The sequence below is a fragment of the Mauremys reevesii genome, linkage group 4 (assembly GCF_016161935.1).
Source record: "Mauremys reevesii isolate NIE-2019 linkage group 4, ASM1616193v1, whole genome shotgun sequence".
Classification (NCBI taxonomy): domain Eukaryota; kingdom Metazoa; phylum Chordata; order Testudines; family Geoemydidae; genus Mauremys; species Mauremys reevesii.
The window spans coordinates 130907531-130925473 of NC_052626.1; the positions used below are offsets into that span (position 1 = coordinate 130907531).

A 17943-nucleotide genomic window follows, 5' to 3' on the forward strand; every position below is an offset into this window, starting at 1 on the left:
TTTGGTTTTTTTTTACAGAAGGGCCTGATGGTTCACATCAAATTCAGCCCTGGGGTAACTGGTTACAACCACTCAAAGCCAATGGAGTTACAGTAAAGCTGAATTTAGTCCTTTGAGTCTACAATACAAGGAAACGAGCCATGCATTTAGCCAAAACACTAGTCAGTTATTTCACGTGGACTCAGCGAGGTATGTGGGAATAGGCACTGCTCCGTAGATATGACTCCAAGCTTGGTTGCCTCACAGCTATGCTCACACTCCCATGTTTTCTGCACTCACTCCCACCAGCCCAATACAGTGCATTCCAGTTAACTGAGCTTTGAGTCACAGCTACGCTTTCCCCATTTGTAGTTTGACAAAGCATCTGGATGTAATACATCACCCTTTTCACCATATTTCCCCCCCCCCATCAGCCCCCGCCCCAAAAAAGGAGGTGAACACCAAGCGGATCCATTCCATGTTGCCACTGGCTTGGCACTTTTAACTTTGGTGCAAAAGAACGTTTACAAAATAAAATAAATAGATAGAAAAATAAAACAAATAAATAAACCGACAGCTGGAAAACATTTTTGAATATCTACAAAAAAGGCAGACAGATACGTACACACCAAGAGCTCCCTGATCCCAAACCTCTAACTCCACTTGCATTCCCAGTTTTTCCCCCTGCTCCTATGTTGTTGTTTTTTTTTAAAACGCTCCCAATACTCTCTCCACCCCTCTGCTGTCTTCCCTCCACAGGCTGCCGACATGGATGCCATGAAAGCAGGGGGATTGACCCTGGTCCATGAATGACCTGTTTACATTTATTCTCTGTTTGGTGCCGTTTTGAATGCTGGCACCGAACAAAAGAACATAAATAAATAAATAAATAAATAAATAAATAAACAAACAAAACGTTTTCTGCTACTCTGCAAGGTTTTAGAAACAAATGACATGGGAGGAATGGAGAGAGGCAGGCAGACATTTGTAAAGTCCGCATGCTGGAGCTATCCCAGGATGCTGTATTGAGCAATAGGGTTAACAGGGCATCGAGGCAATAGAGAACGAAAGTCACGCTACACGATACACTGAAAGGCAGGTACGAAAGCCACAATGCAGCGCTTGCACGCAGTGTTTCCCTTACAGAGGCAAGTCGGTGCTGTTATGCCGAGTTTTCCTTGAAGTCCCATCGTCTCTGGGCAGTGCTCTCTGCAAGTTGGACATCGCTGCTGTCTTTTTAAGGTCAATGACCGCATAGGAGTCCATCCTGCTGGCTGGGTGGGCGGCAGGAAGCGGGGTGCAGGGCACCTGGAGGCTCTGGCGCCTCTTGTGGGGGTCAGCCTCCAGCTCCACCTGGATGTAGTTGAGCTGCCGCTGCTGCTCTGGGCAGGGCCGGCGGAAGTCGAAGCTGAAGACACTAGGTGTGCAGTTGTGGCGGTGCTGCAAGAAGTCATCCCGATGCAGGTCGCTGTGCAGTGCGGTGTTCTCTGAGTTCATGTAGTTTTGCAGGGGATCACCTTCGTCCGGCTCAGGGTAGCCATTCGGAGGAGTCAGCGCGTCCCCAGAGTCCTCGTCCTGCCGCAGCGGCTGGCACTCCCACACAGGAGGCAAGGAAGGCAGGTTCTCGTAGTGCAGCAGGGGCGTCCTGCGGTGAGAGCAGCTGTTTAAGCCCAGGTCCTCCCGGGTGAGTTTCAAGCGCCCACCACGCCGGAGAGACGCGCCCCCAGCAGGCAGCAGGCCATTCACATTCTCGTATACGCACCTGGGCACGAGGCACTCATCCTTGCACTCGTTGTTGTTGTTAGGGGCGCAGATGTGTCCCCCGCACTCCCGATGGTAACGGCAGGAGCTGTCACGTTTCACCATGTGCCTGTGAACTGGAGCAGGGCCCAGCACAAACTTCACCTCCCCTGGCTGAAGGAAGACCTGGGGGTTTCGGTCCTCCAGAGAGCAGCTGTGGTTCCCGTGCAGAAAAGGAGGGTGGACTTCAGGCAGTGAGTGCATGCAGTGCCGGCCCCTCATCTCCTCCTCGCCACTGGTTGTGTTCACATAGGTGTGGGACTGCAGGGAGAGAAAATGTGTTTTAGAGGCAGAGGGTGATGCTGGGGAGGGGGACAATGATAGGAAGAGATCAGAGCCAAAAATACAGGGGGTGGGAGTGGGGGTGGGATTGAGTGTGAGTACAGCTGAGAATGTGAGTGGGGAGAGTGAGAGGGGTCTAGTGGCTGATAAAGTGGGAGGGGGTGAAGGAGGAGGAGTATTGGTGGCTGAAAAAAGTTGGAGGGACAGCGTGCCAAGGAAGTGGGGAGTTAAACTTGACCGAAAGGGATGCAGCTATGGTACAATTATGTTCACACATCGACTGTTGCAAACCAAACACCCAGCACCTGGAGACAGGAATGAATTTTGATTTCTCTCATGGATGTGAATTCAGTTTCTAAAGGGCAGGATGAGCAGCAACTTCAATTGTATTCTCCTCACACTGCTCATCTAGAGACTGCCCTGAAGAACTGCAGTTCTAAAGGGGAAACAATATGGCTCTAAAGCTTCCTCATTAGTCTGGCCTGATTTGGTTCTGCTCATCGCTCCCAGAATTCCCCAGCCTCTCCTTTAGGACCAGAGCCACTATTAATCAGGGGATTGACGTGTGGGCTCTCGGAAGCGCTCTGCTGGTACAGTTATACTGGTATATTACACCAGCAAAGCGCTCCTAGCGTAGATGCAGCTTATAGCAGCAAAACTGTGCTTTTGCCAGTAGAGCTTATTCTAGCCCCTCCCCCCAAAATGAGATATACCAGCGAAATTGCAGTTTTGCCAATACAACGACTTCTAGAGTAGGGGCTTCTGCCAGTACAGCTTTGTCAGCCAGGGATCACGCGTCATCACACCCCGACTGACATAGCTGTGCTGGCAAAAGTTTGTAGCACAAACTTGCCCTCACATAGGCTCCTTTCAAACATGAGCAACTTGTGCACACGAGATGATTTAAAACAAAATATCTATGACACATTTTTAAACAGGTCTCAAGTTGAGCTCAAACTCTGATGTGGAGCATATGAATTTCAATCTACACCAGGTGAGATGTCTTCTTGAGTGGTTTATATAAAGTATCCTAGGACACAGAAATCACATGAGAAAGGAGCCCACACCTGCCTAGGTTTGTGTGACTCTGAAGCACCGGCTATCAGACAATGATGGAGACAAGACACTGGGGGTATGTCTTCATTACCCGCCACATCGGCGGGCAGGGATTGATCCAGCTGGGATCGACTTATTGTGTCTAGTCTAGACACAATAAATCGATCCCTGAGCCCTCTCCCGTGGACTCCTGTACTCCAGCTTGGTGAGAGGCGCAGGCAGAGTCAACAGGGGAGCAGCAGCAGTCGACTCACCGTAGTGAAGACACCACGGTAAGTCGATCTGAGTACATCGACTTCAGGTACATTATTCACGTAGCTGAAGTTGCATAAATTAGATCGATATTTCCTCCCCACCCTGTAGACCAGGCCTGGGTCTAATGGATTGATCTGGTATGATAAATCCTATGAGCCTAAACACAGAGAACAAAGATCAGCTGCCCAAGCAGTGTAGTGGTACCCCAACACCATGCAAGGGCCTGAGTTTCGGTATCCAGCCTAGAGTTTTGCTTGGGGCTGGTAGAGATGTGGAAGCAGCACATACAGTCTCAGGAGGGAATTGCATGCTGCTGTCAAACAAGGGGCAGATCATTACTGATGGACCAGGGAAGCTACACCCATCCCTCGCTGCAAGCAGCTGTTCCAGCAAGTAGTCACAGGGGTGCAAATTTGCAACAGGGAAACTAAGTAAAACAGCCAAGGAGGAGCAACTGACGAGGTAAGAGGGTCTCTGGGCTTCCTTAACATTGAGCAGATGCACGAGCCTGGCACCCCACAGGAACCCTAGAAGAGAAGGAGACATGCTACGAGTTCCCTGCAGCAATGGAGATCAGGAGACCTGGGCTTACCTGCTCATCCGGCCCAATGAGGGCATGTGTGGAGTCCTCCCCAATGGAGGAGTGTCTCAAGCTGTTCATGGAAGGGTGTCGGGCTGCGGAGTAGGATGGGGCTTCCCCAGGGAAGCTGTGGAATCCGTTGGGGAACCCTGGAACAGTGTATCCCAGAGCTGGGGGAGAATTCAGAGAGACGTGCTTTAGAGACAGAGCATCACACTGGCCTTGCGTACAGATGTGGCTGCGGCTGCACCATGGGCCAGCTCCTCAGAGGGCCTTATTCAACAGGCGTGCTGGAAAGGCAGAGCCTGCTTGGCTGGGGAAGGCTCCTACTGTGGACTCGAGGGCCCAGCTCAGAGGCCAAAAAGCTCACAACAGCAGCTTGGGAGAAACATAGCCTTGGCTGGGAGACCAGCATCCAACACAGAGATAAACTTGGACAAACTTTCTCTACCCCTCCATTCCTCTGGACCTAGTACTCTGGAAGCCTTACTGTTGGGTGTCTGGGGTGTCCGGGATAGCTCCAGCTCAGTGGAGTGACTGCCCCTAGTCATGACGACTGGCTCCTCCACCACATTGATACTATTACACTGCATTAGGTCCTGCAGCAGGTTAAAGATCTCCTCCGCCCTTGAACACTTGAAGGCAAATATCCCTGTGCAAACACAAAGAAGGGGGGTGGGGAGAGACAACAACAATCTTAGTTTAATAAGAGTGTAGTCTAGTCCTTGGAAAGCAACAAAATGTAAAATCTGATTGAGTTTCTGTTTAACACAACACAATTAACCTGGGGAACTCACTGTCACAGGATAAGGTCACGAGCTTGGCAGGATTCAAAAAGAGATTAGACATTTATATAGGTAATGGGAATATTCACCCTCCCGTTAGATAGCACACAAATTTGTAAGAGGTATAAACTCTCATGCTTCGGGGTACAAGCCACATATTAAATGTCTGGGGTTAGGAAGTAATTTCCTCTATACACCCGGTGTTACACAACTGCTCATTATGAAGCTTCTTCCATTTTCCTCTAAAGCTCATGGTGCGAGCCAACATTTCAAACAGGATACTAAATTAAATTGACAACTCATCTGACCTTGGTGGGCAAGCCCTGTATTTCTCTACACAAATTTATGATTTACAGGGAAATATTTTGTAAGATATTGTCAATATTTAAACAACCCTGAGGCAATATTTCTGTATAATGTATCCTGTTGTTACATCATTAGAAACATAACACCACCATTGCTAGTTGATCCATGAACTGGTGCATCTAATGCCAACATTACATTAGTTAACTCTGCTGGAGATATGAATGGTACACTGGGTGACAGATGAGATTCTTCACCTGTAATTTCCATTCTTTCATTTTACCTGGGGCCCAATCCAACTCCCATTGTCAATAAAGTCTTTCCACTGACTCTAATGGGAATTGGATTGGGCACCTGGAATGCATGTGAAAGGGAGGGGCAACTGCACCCCACTTATAAAATGTATCAGATTAAACAATGGCTCCCCAGATAAATAGTTTGACCAATAGCCAGTGTGTGCAGAACTAACCAATCACATGCTGGTACGCACACACATGAATGCACAAAAGCCATAGCAACAAGGACAACAGCATGGCAACAATTGCTGCTACTCTAAAGAAAAATTTGAAAAATATTCTTGCCAGAAAATATATGCATCCGTCTTATTCACCGGGGCTAGGGAGGAATGATCCAAATAAAAATCAATTAAGTGAGAAAGTCCCCTAAGAGCAGGAAAAGAACGAGATGAAATATACGCAGATCAAAACAGTATGGCTTCCATACAATTTAGCTTTGCATACAGAGGACATGGATGACTTAGCCTGTGCCGTCTGAAAGCTCTCTTTGTAGGTGAAGAGTGAATAACTCTACTCTACCTATGCTATCTAGAGCTCCATAGAAAACCCAAATAAACGTAACAGCATTCCAACGACTGATCTGAATCCTGCAAAAGGCAAAGTAGACACACACAAAAAGAGACAGGTCCCACCCTGCTGACAACCGATAAGCATGGAATTCCACTAAAGGCAAATCCTGTTTATATAAATATTATAAAAGAGTAGCACACAGCACTGTAAATGCACACAGTACTTTATAAACAGACACAGAACATGTGGATGTGGACTTCATTCAGATAGCAGAGGACTTTTCAACACACGATGCTAATTGGGGGACATAGCCTGATTTTTTTTTCTTTTGCTGTGTGCCAAGAATATGCTCATCTCTAAAGTAATATACAGATCATCCTTATGCCAAGAAACTTAACAGTTTAACAGGCAGCATGGTGTAGTGGGAATCAGGAAACACAGGCTCTATTCCCAGTTCTGCCACTGACTGAATGGTGTGTTCTTGGGTGAGTCATGTCATCTCTGTGCCTCAGTTTCCCCCATGTAAAAAATGGGGCACTTTTGGAAACACCCTCCCCCCACCTTGCAAAGTGCTGCGGGATCAATGGATAAAAAGCAGTAAAAGTACTGGCAGACAGAGAAGACAGTATGCACTGGAAAGACCAGAACAGAGGAGGAGAGGATTTTTTTAAAAACTAACATTGACTCACTTTTTGGGGTCATTGCGGAATAACCAAGCCTTTTAGAAGGGACCTAAACGAAGACAGAGCAGAGGCTTGGCAGACAGTAGTACAGAGGACACAGATGATGACATGCATGCAAAAGCAAGTATCTGAAGTTGAAACATGCCTAGGAAACCAGAACCAACAGCCTCACCCTTGCAAAAAGCACCGTGGGAGACCTTGGTTTCACATCCCATAGAAAGGTGGCATTTCTAGCACCTCCTCAGTACCAACACAGAAGAGTAAGCCCACAGAATCACTAACTTTTTCTGCCACTCGGGTTTTCCTTAATCATCTCTGATCCAATTGAAACCCCACTCCAAAACTGCTTACCTTAAGATATAATGAGAGCCAATTCTAGATGTGTTTCTCCATGCTGGGCATTTATAAGGCAATAGCCTAATTACTTTAATTCTATAAAGAAGTGAGCCACAATAAGGCACAAGAGTGATACCACATGATAGCTCTGCCCTCAGTCACAAGCTTCCAACATTAATGTCTTAGTTGGGAGTATTAAATGCACATGCAAACACACTACAGTAGCCTAGGGGTGTGCTATCGCTTGTGCACGTGAAGCAGGGTATAAAGCAGGTTTCTCAGATGTAATAAGCAGGGGAGGAATGAGCACCAAGCAGTTACAGCATTCTGCAACGGAAAGCTTTAGACAGGTTTGTTCCCCCAAAAGACATGATACCTTGTCCGGTCTGGCAGCGGCGTCCGCTCTCGAAGGAGAAGAGGTTGGAGTCATAGCCATAGCGGCGCAGGCAAAGGTATGGCCACCTGACAGCATCGCGCTTGTGTGTGTGCAAGATGAGCTCCGTCTGCGTTAGCTCCATAATCCCAGATCCCAGCGCGTTACCCTCATCATCCACATTTGTTACCTGCAGAGGCACCAAAGCTCACATCAGGAGGCTCAACACAGGAGATGTGACAGATGTAAGTTTGCCTGGAAGCCCCAGCACTCTCTCTCCCTTGACTCATTAACATGCCATGCTCTTGGATGACAGGGGGAGGTCATTTGGGTGTGAATTCATTGCTGGTGAAAGGTGCGACATGGACAGCGCTGAAGACTGCAGTCCCACATCAGCTCAGCTAATATGCCTCAACACAGGCATGGGTGGGACACCCATGAGTGGGAAGAGGAGAGTTCAGTCTCTCCAGTTCTTGGCCCCTCTGCTAAGACTGTCAAATGGTTCAACCACTGCCAGCTGTGCCGCTGCTTTTACAACGTGGAGACCTGTTTACAGCCAATTAGGCTGAAACACACGGACTCATTTCACACAAGCCACCAAATAGCTACCATATGGTGATAACTTTTGATGCCCACTGACTTGGGCCCAATTTGAAAGGTTCCACAACATGAGAGCCATCCAATTTTCCCTTCCCATTGCATCTGTTTCTTCTCTGGCACTGGGAGATTGAATCTCGATGCCAATGCAAATCCTTCTACACGACAGACGGTGGAACCAGCAAGCAGGGGATTCCCTGCTTAAAAATTAGCAACACATTTGGAAATCTATCCCTATGGAAGAATTTCCCCATAAGAGAAAGGGCTTTAATGGGTAGGTCCCATTAAATTTGGATTGTACTTTGCAGGCCGTGATTCCCTGTGGCTGCTGTCAATTGCAGAGCTTTCCCTCTAGGATAAAGGGTATTACCTTAAACTTGGTGGGGTGGTTGTCTGGGACACTGTCTCTGCACAGGTAGCTGTAGCAGCTCCCCATGACGTTAGCATACCAGGTGAGCCCTAGAGGGAGGGTGAGGGAGAAGAAAAAAAACAGAGGATAAGGGCACAATATCATTTGCGCTTTTGATCCATAATTATTGTTTCATCCCAACCAATGACCCAGGCTTTCAGAGTGGTGGAGCAAAGGCAGGGATGGCTCAGTGGAGCCCTGGAAGCGTACTGGACGTTAAATGCCCACAAGGAAATGGGAAGTGGGTCTGCATGCCAGGGTGCAATGCCACAGGCAGGCCACACAGTGCACATACACACCACCAGGTGATTTTTCTAATAGAAGAATATTTTCATAGTTATCCATCTATGGAGCAACTAACAGTGATACAATGGGACTATGGAAGCTGTTCATAAAACAAAGTTACTCTGGAGTTTTGGCACCAACTACCCATTTTATGACTACTCCCAATGAGGAAGGATTCCGTAAGCACTAGCCAGCTCTATAGTAGGAGTGTTTCACCAGTACAGCTATCCCGGGAGGGTATAGCAGCAAAGCACTCCTTGTGTGGAAACAGCTTAGACAAGCGAAAGCACAATCTTGCCACTATAACTATGTGTAGGCTAGGGATCACAACCCTGACCAACAAAGCCATGCCAGCAAGAGTCTGTAGTGTAGATCAGTGGTTCTAAACCATTCGGGGCTCAGGACCCATTTGTAAATGTTTATGGCCTGTTGTAAATAGTCTGGGGGTGGAGGCCCTGAAGGGTTTCGGTCAGGTCCTGCCCAGCACTCACCCCACAGCGGGTTGCAACCCCACATTGCAACCTTCGGGGTTGCAGCCCCACACAGATTTGGCCCCGCCCCCCTGACTTGACCAAATTTGCATGAGTGGAGTTGTGACCTGGCTCATGGGGTTGCAGGGCCACTCACTCAAATTTGTCCCATCCATGACAGCTGGGCCAAACCTGAGTGTCGCTCAGATGCCCCAAGTTGCAGTGCATGGAGGCAAGCCCAGCCAGTCCTGTGGGACAGGAGCCAAAGGAGCTGCCACGCAACCCTTTGAAACATTCTGGCGACCCAATTTTGGGTCTCGACCCTCAGGCTGAGAAACGCTGGTGTAGACCTAGCCCTTGTGCAGTGCCTTTGAGATAATCCGTGAGGACAGAAGAAAGTTCGTAACTCTTTAGTCTCACTTGATTCTTACCCAGTTGAGGCCATTAGGTGGTTTTTTAAGGGCGGGGAGGGATTCCCACTTTATTCCCACAGTCCTCTGCTGAGCGTCATGGTAACCAGGATGTCAAGAAGTCACCTACAGTTCCGTAGAAACTGTCCCATGTTTCACCTGACAAGAATCCAATCAAAGAGAATGGCAGAGAAAAGAAAGACAGAGAGCTAGTTTTTTTTATCATATCTCTATTAATCTTTCTAAAAAGTTAAGAAAAACTTACATTTATAAATTATTGCTTTAATTTAAGTTTATGTAACACACTGCATGGACAAATACAGTGGGGACCTGACAAGTAAAAAACACTTTGGGGGTAAATTAGAACGTAGGTGTAAACAGATCAATCCAGAACTCACTGGGTGAGCAAACTGAGAGGTAGGTCAACAGGAAATGCAACTAGCATTTGCTTACTCCCTGCTATTGGCTGCTTTTTTCCCACATCCCTCTCTTGTTTTGTAAGTTACACTTCCTTTGCCTGTTCAGCACAAGGTACCCTACTTTGCCACTTACATCCATTTTCCACCCAACAAATGTCATTGTTGAACTTGGCACAGATGTTCATGGGAGTTGTACCATTTACAGCAGAACGAACAATGCCTGCAAAGCATTTTCAAAGACACCAAACGTGTGTGCAGCTATTAAGGAATTAGCTCAACGCCGTTCATAAATGAAGTGGGGCTGGAAATGCAGATGGGCAAATGAAATTTCAGACAAAGAACACAAGCAACTTTCTTTTCACTGGGCAATTCTGGACAACTAATCTCCAGAAATAAGACAAATTTTGTCTCAATTATGGGATCCTGATCCATTACTGGGCGTCCGAGGCACTACTGCAATATAAATAAATTATAATACTAGTAATTAGCATCAAAGATACTAGCAATCACATGCATCTGCTGCTTTAGGAATCTGTATACATCTGAATTAGACAGAAGGTTCCTAACAAGGTTCAGAGAGCAAGAAGCTACAGAAGCCAGTGGACAAATAACACAATAGCTATTCTATTTTGGATCATAAAAGGAACAAATTCTAGACATACACAAAACTAAACAACTATTCAGTACTTGTCAGAGAATGCAAGTGCCTAGTGTACAGGAAATGCACGTACTAGTAATAGGAAAAACTGGCATTACAGACTTTAGTTTACTGATTCAAAGTCAACTCGGGGCACCAGAATCAGAACCAGTCACTACCAAAGGACGCCTCGTGTTAATTATCTAGTAGCCCAAGGAGTGAGAGAGTAAAACTGTATGGATAACTAGCCTGACATTACAAGAGTAAATGAAATGAAGATGCTATTGAAAATTTCAAGCTCCGGCACATAATCAGTTTCATCATCAGTCACTCCAGCTTAGCAGGAGTTCAGAGACAAAGATGATTCTCTTGGGCAAAAGCAGTCTCCTCAAGCCCACATGTATAGGCTGTGGCAGTGACCATGTATAGCTAACACATTTCCACCATTACAGTTATAAATAGTATCCCATTTGCCTCCACTGTACATAACTCTGTCAGACTTGATTCTGCTCTTTCTCCTTCCTTATCCATACCTGGGTATCTCTCCATCACACCTCTGAAACACTGCCTCTGTCTGCCTCTGCCCCAGTCCTACCTCTGATGAATCCTCATCCCAATCTACACTTAAAACTTAAGTTGACATGGCTACAGCACTGACACTCCTGAGCTCTGCAGTTCTACTGAACCAAACCCCCAGTGTAGATGCGGAAGCATTCTTCTGTCGACTAGCTACTATTGCTCAAGGAGGTGGAGTTACTCCAGTGACAGAAAAAACCCTTCTGTCACTGCAGTGTACACCTATGCTCCAGGATTGTAGCAGTATAGCTGCAGCACAAGTTATGCCACTGTACCCCCTGCAGAGTAGACACACCTTAAGTCTCTTCTCAACTTCATTATTACAATGGCCTTCTCAATGGCTTTTCTTTGTCCCAGCTCCCCCAACTCCAGAAAATGCAATATTCTGCAGCCTGCATTCTTACAGCCAATACAATCACATCATCCTCAGCGCTGAATAACTCCATAGGTTCATGGCTCAGTTCAAAATTGGCCTCCTTGTTTGTAAAACCCTCCATGAACTTGCTCCAGCAGACCTCGCAGACTTTGCCCACTAATCTAGCATCAGCCTCCTCTCTGTCTTTCAACTAATCTGGTCACTGCTGGCACAGGGAGCCTTCTCTTCTGCAACTCCTGCCATTACCAACATCCTCCTCCCCACACTATATCAATTCTCCATCCTATTTTAAATCTCAGTAGAAAACTTCAACCTTTTCCTTTGCCTCTTCATTTTTCTCTCCCTCTACTAGTATTTCTGTCACTTGGTTCTTTGGCTCTATAAAATGTTTGGGAGTGTTATGGGCTTCCACTGAAAGCCTGTAAGGCTCAGAACTGAAAAAATGAGATTATAAAACTACCCATGTAATGATCTTTGCAGATTCCCTACTCAACTAGTCATTGCAGACAATGCCTTCTTGCTGACTATTTTAGCTGTATCCATTTGATGCAGATACCTAGATTCTTGAGACACTACTCTTCAGTGAGCAATCCTTTAAAAACATGCCTTTTTCTGACTATGCTACGCATCCAGAGCATATCCTAGTTGACCAAAACAACTTATCTGCAACTGGAAAAAACCCACAAGCCAGTCTATCCCAGTGGGACATTTTTAGGAAATGTTTCATATTGACTAATACGTATTTTAAACATCACTTTCTACAAGACAGTGGAAAGAACTCAAGCACCCTCCTTATTTACTGCCTGCCTACAAACTGTACACACACAAGTGCTTCAAATCTCTTTCTGAGCTTCCATCATCCAGATCCCTTTGCCCACACCAGCTGCTCCAGTCATCTGCTGAAATCCCCCATAGCCTATACACAAGCGAAACAAAATGCTGCTATCCTTTGTTAAAGGCCCAGACGTCAGTTGCGTCTTTGGCATATTAATATCTACAATACCATTTCTCATGGTTTCTTGCTCACCATGCTTAATTGGCTGTGCTTTCCGGGGGAAATGAAACCAGCTAGCAGTCCTAGCCCTATGCACACCTGTGATTGTCTGGGTCAGCGACAGTAGCTGGAAATGTGCCTCCCAACTCTGCTTGAGTTAGCATGCTAAAAATAGCAAGATGGACAGCTGAGGCCAAGGTGGCAGCTTGGGCTAGCCACCCCAGCTCGTACCCACAGGGTCGGGAGGATTTGGACGCAAGTAGCTACCCAGAATTGCTACCTGTGAGGCGCTATTCCCACTGCTATTTTTAACACATCAGCTCAGGCAGAGCTAGCAGGCTCTCTCCCAGCTACATTCCCTAACATGAGAACTGCCTACAGCCAAGGGATGGGAGTATTCTCAAAAAGATACAAGGCTCCATGGTTGTCAAAAGGCCTAAGGCAGGATATATATCATTTTCTATCTTACTGTGAGAGATAGATTCTGAAATCACAGCTGGCAAATTTTCTTGTGATACTCCTGTCACCTTTCAATAAAGGTGGAGATTTTCAAATGCACAAACTGGGGACTGGGCACCTAACTCCCATTAACTTTCCATGGAAGTTGGATGCCTAACTCCTGTTTCTACCTTAGAAAATATCTTCTAAGCATTTTTTAAAAACCAAGGAACGGAAAGTCATCCACATACAAAACTCCATCCTCTCCAGCTCATATCTCAGTTCTTCTTATTGAGCGTCTCGGTGCATAGCTCAACTCTTCGATTCCCTTTGGCCTACCAAGGGTGGGAATTTGGTGGTCACCTCCAGAACTCTGACAGCCCCAAACACCCTCCAGCACTATAATTCACAATAGTGCCTTCTCCTCCTCCTCTTGTAATCTCTTCCTATGTTTTTCATATTTATGTTTTTGAGAAATGTGGGTTAAAAACAATCATGTGAAATGATGACATAGCTCCTTTTTCTGGAGGGTGGTAGATGAGAAATAATCTAATCTTCATTTTGGAATGACATTTTTTAGTTTTACACAAAGATGACAATTTTAGGCCGAGGCCAATAATTTCTCCAAGGAGCTTACAAATAAAAATGCACTTCCAGCACAAATGAGCTGATATGCACTGTGTATTGCATCTCCAGAGCTAATCTACTGCACTGCTTTGTTCGGTTTCCAAAGTAATTATAGACCCTATGTTTATGTGCAACACACAGGTGGGGAACGCCGATCACTCCTCATTATCAGCAGTGGATGCATATAAATTGAAAGCTTTTGGTTTGCAAGCTGACTGACAGACAGCATGGTACATATCAGGGAATACCCTTCCAATTGGCACAACACAACCTGCAGAGACCATGTTAAGACAGAAACCTGCCCTGGAGCGAAATGTTAATATGACACAAGCTTTCAGGAGTCTTTAACCCCTTATTTATTGTGTCTTCAAATCCCAATCTGGAGATTGCCCACCCTGTGGGTATAGCTACATTGCAATCTTGCTTGCCTACTGCAGCGCGGACGCAGCCTGTGTGAAAGGCAATGCCTAATCCAGTCATTTGTATCTGGAAACAAGGCACATCACTCCCAGGTTCAAAAATTTTCACTGCCTTCCTATCCATTAGAATTCAGATCCAAACCTCCCTGTGAGTCTTCATGCTCCTCCATGGACTCCCCCAAACTTGAATTCATCTCTAATTGACACTTTTCTTCCACTCCCTGACTATCTCACATTTCTGTCCAACATTCCCTGTCTCTACACAGCCAACGGCAGAGACTTCTGTCTCCCTGTGCCCAACTCCTAAGAAGACTCATGTCCATCTAATGGTCTGTTTAATGCAGTATCCTGCGCACACCTACTTGCAAATTCCATGTTCTGCTGGAATCTCATGTGCAACATTGCACAACTAGGGTTGCCAGGTGTCCATTTTTTAACCAGAACACCCGGTCAAAAAGGGACCCTGGCGGCTCTGGTCAGTCAGTCATTAAAAACCTGGCTCCGCATGGCTGGCAGGCTCCCTACCTGGCACCGCGTGGCTCCCAGAAGCAGCGACATGTCCCTCTGGCTCCTAGGCGGAGGGATGGCCAGGTGGGCTCCGCGCATTGCCCCCACCCCATGCACCAGCTCCACAGCTCCCATTGGCCAGGAACCGCAACCAATGGGAGCTCCGAGGGCGGCACCTGGGGCAGAGGCAGCGCGCACTGCACAGAGCCTCCTGGCCGTCCCCTACACCTAGGAGCCAGAGGGACATGTTGCCACTTCCAGGGAGCCCCCCCAAGGTGAGCGCCACCTGGAGCCCGCTCCCTGCACCCCCTCCTGCACCCCAACCCCCTGCTCCAGCCTGGAACCCCCTCCTGACCCAAACTCCCTCCTGGAGCCCATACCCTGCACATACTCCCACACCCCAACCCCGTGCCCCCTCCTGCACCCAAACTCCCACCCAGAGCCCACATCCAAACCCCCTGCCCCAGGCCAGAGCCCCTCCCACACCCTGAACCACTCATTTCTGGCCCCACTCCAGAACCCGCATCCCCAGCCCAGAACCGGTACCATCTCCCACATGCCAACCCCTGCCTCAGCCCTCAACCCCCTGCCACACTCCAAACCCCTCGGCTCCAGCCCAGAGCCTCCTCCCACACCCAAACTCCCTCCCAGAGCCCGCCCCCACTCTCCCCCCCGCCCCAACCCAGAGCCCCCTCCCGCACTCTGAACCCCTCATTTCTGTCCTCATCCCGGAACCCACACCCCCATCCGGAGCCTGCACCCCAACCCCTTGCCCCAGCCCAGTGAAAATAAGCGACTGAGTGAGGGTGGGCGAGAGCAAGCGACAGAGAGAGGAGGGATGGAGTGGGCAGGGGGCAGGGCCTCGGAGATGGCCAAGGCAGGGGTGGAGTCTCAGAGAAGGGGCAGGGCTGGGGCAAGGCAAGGGTGTTCAGCTTTGTGCGATTAGAAAGTTGGCAATTCTCCCTTATGTGCAACACATCAGGGAGGCAAACGCTATTAATTACATGATTCAAAAAGCAAGAGATTTGAGCAATGACGAGAGAACAGCAAAATTGTCCCTGGATGCCACCTTGCATGCAAAAAGCGCCATTTGGCACAGGACGCCACCAAGTGCCACAGGACATAACCCACGACAAAACCCTTGGCACACAGCACAGTGCAGTCAGTGAGCCCCTCAAATCCATGCTTGATCACACGAGCAACTAGCAAAACTACAGAGGCCTGGAGTGGTGAAAAAGTAGGGAAAGGGCAAGGTTTGTCCTATGCCAGTGCCCAAGCCTGGCTTGGGAAGCAGGATGGATGCCCTAAAGCCCTGGTTTGCTAGGGCCCTGTGTGGCAATTACAAAGGGGAAAAGAGGTGGCAGCGGGCTTTAAAGAGGGGGACCATTATATTAGTGACAGCACAAAATGAAGCAATTGGCATGTGAGTAAGAAGGGATATTTAATGAGGGGATGCCAGGGCTCTTGGAGCATCAGGATAGGGATGGAAGGGATAATAAATGGGATAGGGTAGCTGATGAAAGATGGTCAGGTAAATCATGGGGGACTAGATAATAAGGGAAAGGATATTAGGGGGAGGTGTGAGCTCTGTAAAATGGTAAGTTGGGGAGTAAGAAGGGGTAGTCTGGAGGTAGGAGCAGTGAAATAGGGTGACCAGATGTCCCGATTTTATAAGGACAGTCCCGATTTTTGGGTCTTTTTCTTATATAGGCTCCTATTACCTCCCACCTCCGTCTCGATTTTTCACACTTGCTGTCTGGTCACCCTACAGTGAAAGTGTATATGGGGTGAGTGGAAGAGGATAATGGGGGGGTGCTGGGGGCAGGGGAGGAGATAACGGGGATGTCAGTGCAGGAGGGTCGGGAAGGGGATAACAGGGGTCAGTGTAGGTCATGCTGGGGTCAGGGGAGGGGATAACGGGGTCAGTGCAGGAGGTGCTGGGGAGCAGGGGAGGGGATAACGGGGTCAGTGCAGGAGGTGGGGGCTGGGGATAACGGAGTCAGTGCAGGAGGTGCTGGGGAGCAGGGGACGGGATATCGGGGGTCAGTGTAGGAGGTGGGGGGTCAGTGTAGGAGGTGGGGGTCGGGGATAACGGGGGTCAGTGTAGGAGGTGGGGGGAGGGGATAACGGGGGTCAGTGTAGGAGGTGGGGGGTCAGTGTAGGAGGTGGGGGGTCGGGGATAATGGGAGGTCAGTGTAGGAGATGGTGGGTCAGTGTAGGAGGTGGGGGGAGGGGATAACGGGGGTCAGTGTAGGAGATGGGGTCAGTGTAGGAGGTGGGGAGGGGATAACGGGGTCAGTGTAGGAGGTGGGGTCAGTGTAGGAGGTGGGGAGGGGATAACGGGGGTCAGTGTAGGAGGTGGGGTCAGTGTAGGAGGTGGGGAGGGGATAACAGGGTCAGTGTAGGAGGTGGGGGTCAGTGTAGGAGGTGGGGGTCGGGGATAACGGGAGGTCAGTGTAGGAGGTGGGGAGGGGATAACGGGGTCAGTGTAGGAGGTGGGGGTCAGTGTAGGAGGTGGGGAGGGGATAACGGGGGTCAGTGTAGGTGGGGGTCAGTGTAGGAGGTGGGGAGGGGATAACGGGGTCAGTGTAGGAGGTGGGGGTCAGTGTAGGAGGTGGGGAGGGGATAACGGGGTCAGTGTAGGAGGTGGGGGTCAGTGTAGGAGGTGGGGAGTCGGGGATAACGGGAGGTCAGTGTAGGAGGTGGGGAGGGGATAACAGGGGTCAGTGTAGGAGGTGGGGGTCAGTGTAGGAGGTGGGGGGAGGGGATAACGGGGGTCAGTGTAGGAGATGGGGTCAGTGTAGGAGGTGGGGAGGGGATAACGGGAGGTCAGTGTAGGAGGTGGGGAGGGGATAACGGAGGTCAGTGTAGGAGGTGGGGGTCAGTGTAGGAGGTGGGAGGGGATAGCAGGGGTCAGTGTAGGAGGTGGGGGAGGGGATGGGGGTCAGTGTAGGAGGTGGGGAGGGGATAGCAGGGGTCAGTGTAGGAGGTGGGGAGGGGATAACGGGGGTCAGTGTAGGAGGTGGGGTCAGTGTAGGAGGTGGGGTCAGGGATAACGGGAGGTCAGTGTAGGTGGGGAGGGGATAACGGGGTCAGTGTAGGAGGTGGGGGGAGGGGATAACGGGGGTCAGTGTAGGAGGTGGGGGGAGGGAATAACGGGGGTCAGCGCAAGGGACGGGACGGGGGGGTGACGGTGCCAGGGGGACCCCTGGGGGAAGGTGCCGGCCGGGACGGGCCCGGGGGGTAGTGGGGAGGGGCCCCAGGGGGCGGGGCGGAGTGAGCCGGGGGGGTCCCCGGGAGGGGGCAGGGGCAGGGGCAGTGCGGGGACTCGGGGGGGCCGGGGCGGGGTCTCTGTACCTGCGGCGCTGCCCGGCTCTGCCGTGCGGGCGCTGAGGGCCGAGCCCGCCCCGCCGGCCGGCGCCGTAGGGCCCCCGTTCGGGCTCCGGGACCCGCCAGCGCCGCCTCCCTCCCCCCACCCCAGCTCGAGCCGGGGCCGGGGCCGGCCCGGACTCGGAGCCGCCGGGAGCAGCGAGTCCAGCAG

General features: G+C 49.5%; 1 protein-coding gene across 2 annotated transcripts; it reads right to left on the minus strand.

Annotated features, from left to right (window-relative positions):
* Window positions 1-399: 399 nt before the first annotated feature.
* On the minus strand, window positions 400-17858 carry FRS3 (fibroblast growth factor receptor substrate 3). 2 transcript variants are annotated; one of them, XM_039537170.1, is made up of 8 exons: window positions 17760-17858; window positions 9431-9568; window positions 8206-8294; window positions 7242-7428; window positions 4443-4604; window positions 3965-4122; window positions 1742-2040; window positions 401-1624 (listed from the first exon to the last, which is right to left on the minus strand). In XM_039537170.1, exons 3-8 carry the CDS (start codon window positions 8269-8271, stop codon window positions 1120-1122), a joined length of 1377 nt encoding a protein of 458 aa, XP_039393104.1. In that variant the 5' UTR covers window positions 8272-8294; window positions 9431-9568; window positions 17760-17858; the 3' UTR covers window positions 401-1119. The 2 variants fall into 2 exon arrangements, with proteins under 2 accessions (XP_039393103.1, XP_039393104.1); XM_039537169.1 differs by having other exon boundaries at window positions 400-2040.
* Window positions 17859-17943: the final 85 nt, after the last annotated feature.